General features: G+C 34.9%; 1 protein-coding gene across 1 annotated transcript; it reads left to right on the forward strand.

Moving 5' to 3' along the window:
- The first annotated feature begins 6,305 nt into the window (after window positions 1–6,305).
- On the forward strand, window positions 6,306–11,771 carry LOC123695476 (D-beta-hydroxybutyrate dehydrogenase, mitochondrial). The gene is made up of 6 exons (XM_045641335.1): window positions 6,306–6,542; window positions 7,222–7,326; window positions 7,967–8,113; window positions 10,403–10,560; window positions 10,803–10,968; window positions 11,194–11,771. The coding sequence occupies exons 2-6, from the start codon at window positions 7,227–7,229 to the stop codon at window positions 11,529–11,531; spliced, it is 909 nt and encodes a 302-aa protein (XP_045497291.1). The 5' UTR covers window positions 6,306–6,542; window positions 7,222–7,226; the 3' UTR covers window positions 11,532–11,771.
- Window positions 11,772–12,157: the final 386 nt, after the last annotated feature.

The raw sequence follows: 12,157 nt of genomic DNA on the forward strand, positions 1-12,157 counted from the left end.
CATTTTAGATTGATTTCTTTTCGTTTTATTCATCATAGCAACTCAGTTATTTAAATATGCTTTTAACAAAAATAATAAAATGTTCGAGTAAGTTTGACAACTGGTAACATTTTGGATGCGGTGCGAATATACAAAATTAGTTTTCAACTTGCAACTTATTTACTTAGTTTCAGATGATAAATTATGTGAATACCGCTTTTCTGAATGCTAACTGGGATATTAATATTGAAATCGTAGGGAACAGACAGGAGGTATGCAAATTACAAAATATTTTAACTTTTGCATTGAATTAACATTGTCGGCGAATCTAACGACAGCATATTTTACAACTATTTTATTTTTATTCAGATGTACGTACAATATTTAAATGAACTTAGTATGTAAGATATATTATATTATAATGTAAAATTATGCATTTTAATTGATGTTTTATTTTATGTATTAGCTATAATGTGTACCTATAGCTATAACGATTAAATTGTATTAATAAAACCTTATGTATTACAAATAAGTGTTTGATTTATGATCGTTTAGTTAAATGCATCAACACCATTAGGAATAATTATTAGGTATGTATAATTTAAGGGTAAAATTAATTATTTATATAAGAGAAACTATTGAACTTACCCTCCAACAAATTCCAAGTTCATAATCATTCAGCCATCTTCTTAATTTTGCTTGAAAAGTTAGTATCTATGTTACCCAGATATCAATTTATATCACTTAAGTGACCACGTAGTCCAAAATTTATTATCAATTTATTTGATGCAATGCCATTACTCTAAACGCACATTTCCGATACATAAAGGACAAATATGTGCCCCTTAGTCCTTTCGAAGACCATTAAGCGTCACGGGAAACAATCCAGGCGGGGTACACTTAAATGAACAAACACTATTATCAGAAATGTTGCCGGGGGCTCGTAGATTTCCCAAGAGGCCACTTCTCTTTAAAAGTGTCGGTCGAATGACCGCCGTACCACGTAAAATCTTAAAGTTATACCGCGTGAAATTATGGTTGCAACAAATTTTGGTCAAAGCTTACGGGAATCGCCGATAAACCGAGGTTTATCGTCGTCGTTACAAATATTATCTTCTTATTATTGTTGCCATTTTACAGTTTCATCTTATTATTGTTGCCATTTTACAGTTCCTAAATATGGAAAGATAGGGTGTATTCAGAAAGAAAGCTTGAAACTTATAAGCGCTTATCGGTGCTTGTCAATGCTGGTTTTGACAAGCTTGTCAATGCTGGTTTTGACAAGCTGGTTTGAGCATTGACAAGCGCCGATAAGCGCTTATAAGTTTCAAGCTTTCTTTCTGAATACGCCCTTATACACAGGGCCGGATCTACCCATGGGCTTTATGGGCTGCAGCCCAGGGCCCCGAGGTTAAAAGGGCCCCCATACCCCGATAAAAACAATGGGCGATAATTTGAAAAAAAATCTGTAGTCGGTTTTCGAAAAAAAAATTGATGAAAATCGCATAACTACCTACTTCAATAACTTTTGCTAACATGTACATAAAAGGATGTTTGCATGTTGATTTTCAACTTATAGAAAATAAATCTCATTTATTGAAACTATTTGGTTATTTTATATAGGTAGTTATACATAATAATAACTAGCTGCGCCCCGCGATTTCACTCACGTGGCTCAGATGTTGTTGGTCTTAGCCTGATGATATAATAGCCTTCCACTATAAATGGGCTATCTAACACCGAAAAAATTTTTTTATAACTTTCAACGTACTATTAAAAATTTATATACTTATAAACATTTGTCATTTTTTAACGAAATGCGTTATTGAATGCGTTTTAACTCTTATGTACGAGCCCGAACGAGTTATGGCCAAGTCATGTAAGGTTAAATTAGGTAAGAATCTCGGAATTCGAGATACCCAGCTGTAAGTCTGTAAATACTTATACAGGGTGTAATCGTTAAGTGCGCACAGGCGATTTTTCCGTAAGTATTACAGATAACAAAAAACTTTAAACTGATATCGAAAGTACTTAACCTTATGAGTAAAATGGCCGTAATAAATTTTTAAAAATAAATCGAGAAATATCAAAAAAATTATCTTTAAACCCTCCCATACATTAAGTATGAAATATGAATATCCTATATACATTTAATATGAAAGATTTTAGCTTTCTTTTTCTTTTTTTGGTTTTCTGCTTTAATTACTTCGCAAATTTGAAGTGGCATTTTCCACGCTTTTTCCGGACATTTTCACGCATTTTCCGGGACTTTTACAGGCATTTTCCGGGAATTATCCAGGCATTGCCAGGCATTTTCCGGATGTCCCCGGAAAATGCCTGCGTGAAAATGTCCGGGGAAAAAGTGGAACATACCTGGAAAAACCCCGGAAAATGCCTGGGAAATGCCCGGAAAATTCCTGGAAAATATCCGGAAAATGCGTGAAAATGTCCGGGAAAAGTGTGGAAAACGCCTGGAAAACCCTCGGAAAATGCCAGGGAAAAGCCTGGAAAATATCCGGAAAATATCCGGACAATGCGTGAAATGTCCGGGAAAAGCGTTTTAAATGCCTGGAAATCCCCGGAATACAGGGGAGTTGTACTTATTACTTTACAGGTATTTCCCGGAAAATGAAAATTCCCGGAAAATGTCTGGAAAATATCCGGAAAATGCCTGGGAAATATCCGGAAAATGCCTGGGAAATATCCGGAAAATGCCTGGGAATTTCCCGGAAAATGTTTGGGAAATGCCCGGAAAATGCCCGGAAAATATCCGGGAAATGCGTGAAAATGTCCCGGAAAAGTGTGGAAAACGCCTGGAAAATCCTCGGAAAATGCCTGGAAAATCCTCGGGAAAATGCCAGGGAAAAGCCTGGAAAATGCCAGGGAAAAGCCTGGAAAATATCCGGAAAATGCCTGGGAAATGCTTGAAAATTCCCGGAAAATATCTGGAAAATGCGTGAAAATGTCCGGGAAAAGTGTGGAAAGCGCCTGGAAAATCCTCGGAAAAGGCCTGGAAAATCCTCGGAAAATGCCAGGGAAAAGCCTGGAAAATATCCGGAAAATGCCTGGGAAATATCCGGAAAATGCCTGGGAAATGCCCGGAAAATCCCCGGAATACTGGGGAGGTGTTTCCCGGAAATTACTTTACAGGTATTTCCCGGAAAATGAAAATTCCCGGAAAATGTCTGGAAAATATCATATGAAAAATGTCTGGCATTTTCCGGATATTTCCCAGGTATTTTCCGGATATTTTCCAGGCTTTTCCCTGGCATTTTCCGGGCATTTCCCAGGCATTTTCCGGATATTTCCAGGCTTTTCCCTGGCATTTTCCGAGGATTTTCCAGGCGTTTTCCACACTTTTCCCGGACATTTTCACGCATTTTCCGGATATTTTCCGGGCATTTTCCGGATATTTCCCAGGCATTTTCCGGGAATTTTCATTTTCCGGGAAATATCTGTAAAGTAATAAGTACACCTCCCCTCTATTCCGGGGATTTCCAGGCATTTTCCGAGGATTTTCCGGGCATTTTCCGGATATTTCCCAGGCATTTTCCGGATATTTTCCAGGCATGTTCCGGGAATTTTCCGGGCATTTCCCAGGCATTTTCCGGATATTTTCCAGGCTTTTCCCTGGCATTTTCCGAGGATTTTCCAGGCCTTTCCGAGGATTTTCCAGGCGTTTTCCACACTTTTCCCGGACATTTTCACGCATTTTCCAGATATTTTCCGGGCATTTCCCAGGCATTTCCCGGATATTTTCCAGGCTTTTCCCTGGCATTTTCCGAGGATTTTCCAGGCATTTTCCGAGGATTTTCCAGGCGTTTTTCACACTTTTCCCGGACATTTTCACGCATTTTCCGGATATTTTCCGGGCATTTTCCGGGCATTTCCCAGGCATTTTCCGGATATTTCCCAGGCATTTTCCGGATATTTTCCAGACATTTTCCGGGAATTTTCATTTGACCTTGAAATTAAATAGTTGCTTAGACCCTACCATATGTAGGTTTTGAGACAACTTTTAGGGTGTCAATATATAACTATTTACGTTTTACTACTATGTATTTACATTGTGATCTAACAAAAGACTTGCAATGTGATGACCAATAAAAGAATTTGCAGCACAAAAATGGAGAAAGGTTAATTTCTAAATTATTATTTAAATAACATAACTGTCAGATTCTTTTACTAATTTATAATAAACTAGTGGTCTGCCCCGGCTTCGCCTGTGGTACATATTTTGCAATAAAAGGTAGCCTTTGTCCTTTCTCGGGTATCAAAATATCTCTATACCAAATTTCATGCAAATTGGTTCTGTAGTTTAGGCGTGATTGAGTAACAGACAGACAGAGTTACTTTCGCATTTATAATATTAGTATGGATGAATAACATTATTTTATTATTTTTTTATATTATCTAAATATGTATAAAAAAATTACGTGTTAGGTACTTTGTTTGTCCGCGATAGACTCCTGAATTAATAAAACGATTTAAAATCAAATTTGAATATGTTAAAATAACAAAATTGCGAAAGTAAGTATTAAGAAAATATGAACATTTCCAAAGGCCCCTGGGTAGTTTCAGCCCAGGGCCCCACAAGTTCACGGTCCGGCCCTGCTTATACAAATACTTAACCACCATAGCAATAAAATCCCCATTAAAATATGCGTCAAACGTCAGCCCCCCTAGCCAAGTGGCTTTCTGTAGATACGTATCTACAGCTTACGTCAATCCCATACATTCGTAGTCTATTCTATTGAACGCTACGCTAACAGAAAACCACTTGGCTATAGGGGGGCTGGTCATATTGAAAGCTTGCTGCAAGCCTTTGTTTGAGCCCTCAAATCTTTTCCTTTTTCAATTCTCTAGTTTTAGGTAATACTCAGCCCCCGGAATCACAGACACAATAGAAAATGTATTGTGTCGTGGTCCGATCGGGCCGCTCGGGGCTCAAATACCTGAAAGAACACGTATAATTTACTATAATAAAATCGATGAGATAAGTAGAAAAACATAATAATTATGATAAAATAAGGTGTAACTTTAATCTATAAGCAAACAAACTATTAGCTTCCAAGATACATGCATGAACAGTTAATAGATAAAGCTACTATTAATTGAGTATTCTTTCACAAATTGACTTGTAAACAGAGCATAAATTTAAATGTATAGGAACTATTTTAATCAAGACAATTTGCAATTAAAATAAAACATAGCATTAAATATAAATTTCAAATACATTTATTGCACGTAACATGCATTTAAAACCAATTGAGGGGGAAGTAACCGGCGTATCTGTGATTTATGCAAAACCGATGAAACAAATAAAAACGATCCAGTAAATATGCACCCATCACAATTAGCAAGCATCCCGGTGGGGTAAACGTGTTTTATGTTACCAATGTTAGCTACTGCCTGTTAAAATTGTATTTTGATCGGTAATATTTTAAATTGGAGTAATGTTTGATTAGGAAATTATTTTTAGAAGTTTGAGAGCTTTTCTATGATTTTACCTGATATTAAAAAGTGTGCCTTGATTGAGAACACCATTTAAAATTTTGACACAATTTCGAGGAAGGTTTTCAGAAAAAAAAAATAGACATAAATAGTCTATTAAGTTATAGACTAGCCGAATGAAGCCGCGGGCGGAAAGCTTAGAATAAAAAAAGGTGACAACAATTAACACACGATTAAAGATAAAAATAATTTAAATACCTATACACTTATCAATTATACTTTTAAAGTACTGATGATTTTTTTTCTTCTGTGACTTAATAACCCATTGAGCCCCGAGCGCGCGGCCCGATCGGTCCACGGCACAATAGATTTTCTATTGTGTCTGAGATTCCGGGGCCTGAGTTAATAAGTAGGTATAGTGAGAAATTAAAAATGTCATATTATATTAAAAAAAAAACAGTTGATGAAACTCTCCGCTTTATATTACGTTAGAAGAAAACCTTCCTCGAGAATCACTCTATCTATTAAAAAACCGTATCAAAATCCGTTGCGTAGTTTTGAGAATTAAAGCATACAGACACACAGACGCATATACATACAGACCACACAGTCACAGACAGAATTTTGACGCAGTGCACTGATACGTAAAGATTTAATTCATTATTCAGAAACTTACCGTACAATTATTATTCAATATTCGTTATTCATATTCCCTTCACAGTCCCTAAAACGATCGTCCTTTATCCTTGTCTTTGATACATTGTTTGACAAATTCGGCCAACTGATTAGGTACCAACAAGCTAATAAAATACCTTACCAAAATACCTGAAATTATATAAATCTTTAAGCATCTACCCTCACTTTTATACCGTGAGAATTCATTTGATATAACTATATTTTTTACATACAATTATTATCAGTTTTATAGTGTAAGTTTTATATTTCATGTAACTTCTTAACAAATGTATGAAATTCATGATACATATGCAATGAAACCCGACCCTATTTTATATTCTCCGGTCATCATCTCTCGCTTAGAGTCAGTGATAGCTGGGCGTCTGTCATCATAACATTGTGTCCGTGAGCACCATTTAAACATTCATAAATAGGTACGTACCTACCTTTATTATTCTAGTAAATACTTCTCATCTCATAAATACATCTCAATTAATTTGTATGCCTGTTATTTTTTTCCCAATTTATTATTTCCAATATGTCTGAATAGGTTATGGTTTGACCTAGACAATGAATTCTATTAATGAATTCTATTTTTAAATCTCATTTTTTTTCGTGGAATGTAACTGGCAAGTGGCAATAATACATATATTATACCTGTTATTGTATAAAATGTATAAAATCAAAATACCGAATCCCTATGAAAAATTTGTCAAATTTTTTAAATTAAATAGGTACTTACATTTCTTTATTTTGATAAAAATTAAAAAAAATAGTATACCTAGAAAATATTATGTGCGGAGACAACATAATTATTTTTTTACTGTTTTAGGACGTAACAAAATTTAATTAAGTACACGGTATTAAAAAAAATAGGATGGAACAGTAGTTATATACAGAAAAAAGTAAAAAAAAAGTTTGTTTAGTGCATCAATATTTAATATACGTACTAAACAAACAGTTATGTTATTTGCTTATTAATAATAATTAATATCAATAATCATTTTTTACTAATCTCTTTTAACGAGAGAAAAAAGAATACATTTTAATCTATGATTTATAACAAATAAATTAGTTGTACCTATATTGTGTATTCCCAATATGTATTTGCAGTTGCAATGAGCTGGACTCGTGTGGTTGCCATAACGGGATGCGACAGCGGCCTTGGCTGGGCTCTCGCAGCCCGTTTGGCGCGAGAGGGTCTAGTTACTGTGGCAGGTTGGTTTTCATATACAATTCGTGTATTTGCGCTCCATAATTGCAAGATAAGTGTTTCGTGTTCGTGAACAGGATGGTATTTTTGTTGTTAATTTTTTTTTTTCGATTACTGCAATGACATTTTATTGTAACTTTTCCTTTCTTTATCTTATACATTAGGTATAAATCTGTCGACAACATTTTCGAAATTTAAAAATGTTTACCATAAATAGGTATGTAAAATTCGATGGATGAGGAATGAGAATTTCAAAAATGTTTTAATTGACGATAGTTTGATAGACTTTGGCCTTATAAACTATAAACTTTACTCTCGTTATCTTAATTAATTTATCCAAAACCAGTGATTGCTTTCAAATGAATCCTCTTGGGTCGGTGTTTTGATGAGGATACTATGTAAAAGCGTGTATCTAAGCTCAAAGTCTAGACTCCAAACTATCGACATAATCGTAAAAACCGTTCTCCTATGAGTTTTTTTTGCGTCAGTCGTAGGTTAATTCGAAAAGTATTATTAAAATCCTATGTTATTGTTAGCATAAAAGAGGGTAAATGTACCTACAAGAATAAACGATGTTTCGGGTATAAAGAATTCATAAAAATAATAGATAGAACCGACAACTTATTAATAAGAAACTTCCAACAGGAATGTACAATGGAACCGAATCTGAAGCTTCATATGCCCTAAAAAGTTTATGCGCTCATCCCCATAAACTTGACGTGACGGACCCTGAAAGCATTGCAAAATTTTATGGCTATGTAAAACATCTTCTAGAAAGAAATCCGGAGTATAGTAAGTATTATCACTTACAGTCTATTGGACAAAATGATGGTAAACCTTTGTCGAAATGCAGCTATGTACAACCTTTTAGATTAGGAAGTCTATTTCAATAAAATAAAGATATAAAGAACATATTATTTATTCTTAGTGTAGTAAATACAGAACCTAGGGGAGACCGGGTTTGGTTGTCTCACGGGTTGGTTGTCACAGGGGTCTTAACACAAAACTGAACTATCGAATAAGTCTGTTGAACAGCGTGGCAAAAGCGATATAGTGACAACGCTGTCCCCACTTCGCGTCAGACCGCTCCGATCTGCCGTGAGGGCTTCACAAGTGTTTATTGTTTTCGCATAGCAAAAGTAAATTTCTGTGCTGCTGTGTCGAACCTCGTAAGTATACGTTCTTGTTTTACAGTAATAATCTTTCAGTTCATTTGATGATGATGAAATGTGTTTTATGATATCGTAGTATAGTTTTTTAGATATTCATTGATCGGAATTTATTTTCAATGTTATTTTTCTAAAACGTGTTATGGGGCTCGTTGTCACAAATTTTCGGGGGCTGATTGTCACATGTGACAACCAGCCCCTGTATGCGAGCTGACTTTATTGGCGTTTTGAGGTTGTTTGTTTCAGCCGTTAATTTTCAATCAACACCGGAAAATCGCCCTAACGAACCTGCTGGAATTCCATCTATCCTAACGCCAGAAAATTTTATAGAAAGTCCGATGCTAGGGGAATCTTTGTAGAATCAAGTTCCCAATGAGCTCCTGGCGATACCAGGTCTAAGTGGAGTAAGAACCCGGGAGCCCCTAGCGATACCAGGTCTTAGTGGTGTAAAATCTACTCTGAACGTATCCCCGCTTATTTTGAAACCACTACCAAAAGCACCTCCACGCAAGTCACAGCAAGGTGATAAAAGAAAATGTAAATCGGCCATTCTGACAGATATACCGGAAAAGACCTATTTAGAAGAGAAAAAGAAGGTGCAAGATGCTAAGAAAAAGAAAGTATCAAAACTTGTATTGAGTGAGAAGAAATATGAGATGAAAGTTTCTTAATCTAATAAAAACAAGAAGAAATCTGACAACAGTGAAGAAGTGAAAGAGAATGAAGATTTCTGCTTAGTCTGTTTGTCGCCATACCCAGCAAGCAAATCTAGAGGTTTGGGTACAATGCCAGGATTGTATATTTTGGGCTCTAGAAACATGCTCATCTGGTCTACTAAATTTTTTCTTCTTTTTGCACTATCCCATTAACTTCATACATTTCCTTTCCATCAGGTTGCCTGGTAGAGATTGCTGCTTAGCAATAAGGCCGCCTCTTGTACAAACTATGCCTTTCTTATGTATTAATGTTATTTTTGTCATATTTTAATTTGTGCAATAAAGAGTTATATAAATAAATGAATAAAATAAATAAATTACATTTGCTAAAATTATGATTCTTAATGTTCAGACTGAAATAAAGACTGTCTACGGTTTCATTAGGTTAAGAGTTCTTAATTAAAAACTATTCCGTAAAATTATAAGACCAAAAAGTGACTTTCTATTTATAAATTGCCTGTTATTTAGTATGTGACTACCTACCCTAGGCATTGTGACAACCATCCCTGACCCGGGGTTATAAGTCACATTTTTCTTTGGAGTGAAAATACAAAATATTTCTACAACTGATAATATTATACAAAAATATGTTTATTTATTTTGTACCAGAATAATTACACTTTCCTTTGGTATACAAATATCATTCCTAAACAACGTATTTTGGAAGTTACATAAAAAAAGAAAAAAATGTGACTTTCATCCCCGCTCTCCCCTACATAATATGCTTGGATTATTACTTTTTACAAGTAGGCATTAAGCAGCCAAGTTCGCGGTAGCCTTTATTTTACTCGAAAGCGGGGATTAAGACAGTAGCGCGGGTCTTTTGCAAATAAGCCACAGTTGCATGCACTTGGCAAGATTTGAACATTTTCAATTATACATATCGTTTTATAATTACTTCCATTAGGTACATAAACAGAAACAGTGTTTTAGAAAGTTATTAATGAGTTAATTATTTACTTAACCCTGATACTAGTTGTGATATTTTTTACGTACCTATATAATTTCTCTAGATTTTCCTACAATGTAAAACATTTATTCATTTGTTTTTCTCTTATAAGTTTAATGTAAACAATATTGTTCATTATGAAGGTCGTAATTTGAAAATTATACTTTTGTCCTGAAAATATTATAGTATTTATGATAATGATGTAGGTACGACATAATATATCAATGTACCACTTGAAACTTTTCAGAATTGTACGCTTTGGTAAATAATGCTGGCGTGATGACAATAGCGGACTACGAAATACAAACCCCTCACATTATTGAGAACACCATTAACGTCAATTTACTGGGGTCTATGAGAATGGCATCTGCGTTTCTTCCTGATCTCAGAAGAACTGCTACAGAGGTAACATTAATTAATGTTCTGTTACTTAAACTATTTAGGTATTCCCAAAAATATATATCTATTATTTTGTTCTACGACACGGTTTATGTGTGCTTTATTTCATTATGGCTTAAATACAGTTTTTTTTGCTTGTTCTTTGTTCGTTTGCTTGGTTTTATATTTAAAAAAAAAGTTTTATTGACGTCCATTTTTTTGATTACCTATCTGACGAGGTATCTCGACTAATTTTATTATTTTCACAGGGTTTTGTTAAACCACGTATAATCAACATAGCTAGCCATTGCGGCCTACAACCTTTGCCTAGGTTTGGACCATACAGTGCGAGCAAAGCTGGGTTATTGGCATGGACGCGGTCACTACGTTTAGAACATTCTGGAAGCGGCCTGACCGTTGCCGCCTTTGTACCTGGTTGGTATAATTTTATATTTGCCCTTTTTTTGGTTTTTTTGTTACGTTTTTTGCACGCCAAACAACGCGAAGCTGATGATGTGTTCTAGGTACTAGGAACTTGTGAATTCGAAGTACATTTTTATATGCGTATTAAATAAAGTAATGAGAAATTGGCTTTTCATAAAAACCAGAAAAAAATACATGAACAAAGAACGTTTTTGAGTTTGAGTTTAATATTTTCAGGTGGTTTCGTGGGTGCCAGTAATCTCATGTTCACTCAAAAATGCCAAGAAGATGCTATATTAAAAAATATGACTGAAGAACAGAAGCCGATCTACGAATCGAAAATAATAACACTGAACAATTACTTATGCCAAAACACACAGAAAAGTAGATTCGATGCCCTGAAAGATGAAAATATTATAGAGACGTTTATGAAAGTAGTACATGCGGATAAGCCGAAATTATTGTACAAGGTGGAGACTTGGCGATATAAATTTTATTATGCTTTAATGAAAATTCCATTTCCGGAACCGTTACATTTATGGATTATCAAGAAGTTCTTAATATTCCCTAATTGAAACTAATCAATGTATAAGGGAAGAACTGTTATTAAGTATTATATAACATACTAGCTTTCCGCCCGCGGCTTCGCCCGCGCAGTCAAAGAAAAACCCGCATAGTTCCCGTTCCCGTGGGGTTTCCGGGATTGCGTCATTTTCCCGGGATAAAAAGTAGCCGATGTCCTTTCTCTGGTATCAATATATCTCCATACCAAATTTCATGAAAATTGGTTCAGTAGTTTAGGCGTGATTGAGTAACAGACAGACAGAGTTACTTTCGCATTTATAATATTAGTATGGATTATGTAGATACCTACCTATTTTATATGTTACGAACGAATTGATAATAATACCTAATTATTATTAACCGACTTCAAAAAAAAGGAGGAGGTTATCAATTCGGCCGGTATATTTTTTTTTTTTTTATGTATGTACACCGATTACTCCGAGGTTTCTGAACCGATTTACGTGATTCTTTTTTTGTTCGATGCGGGATGGTGTCGAATTGGTCCCATAAAAATTTTATTCGGATAGGCCCAGTAGTTTTTATTTTATGAGCATTTTTGTCTGTAGGTATTTGTAAATTTTGCAAGTGCAAGTTTGAAGTCGGTTGTTTTTAACGCAGTTATCACTTGTATTATTTT

Source organism: Colias croceus, chromosome 11 (assembly GCF_905220415.1).
Source record: "Colias croceus chromosome 11, ilColCroc2.1".
Taxonomy (NCBI): domain Eukaryota; kingdom Metazoa; phylum Arthropoda; class Insecta; order Lepidoptera; family Pieridae; genus Colias; species Colias croceus.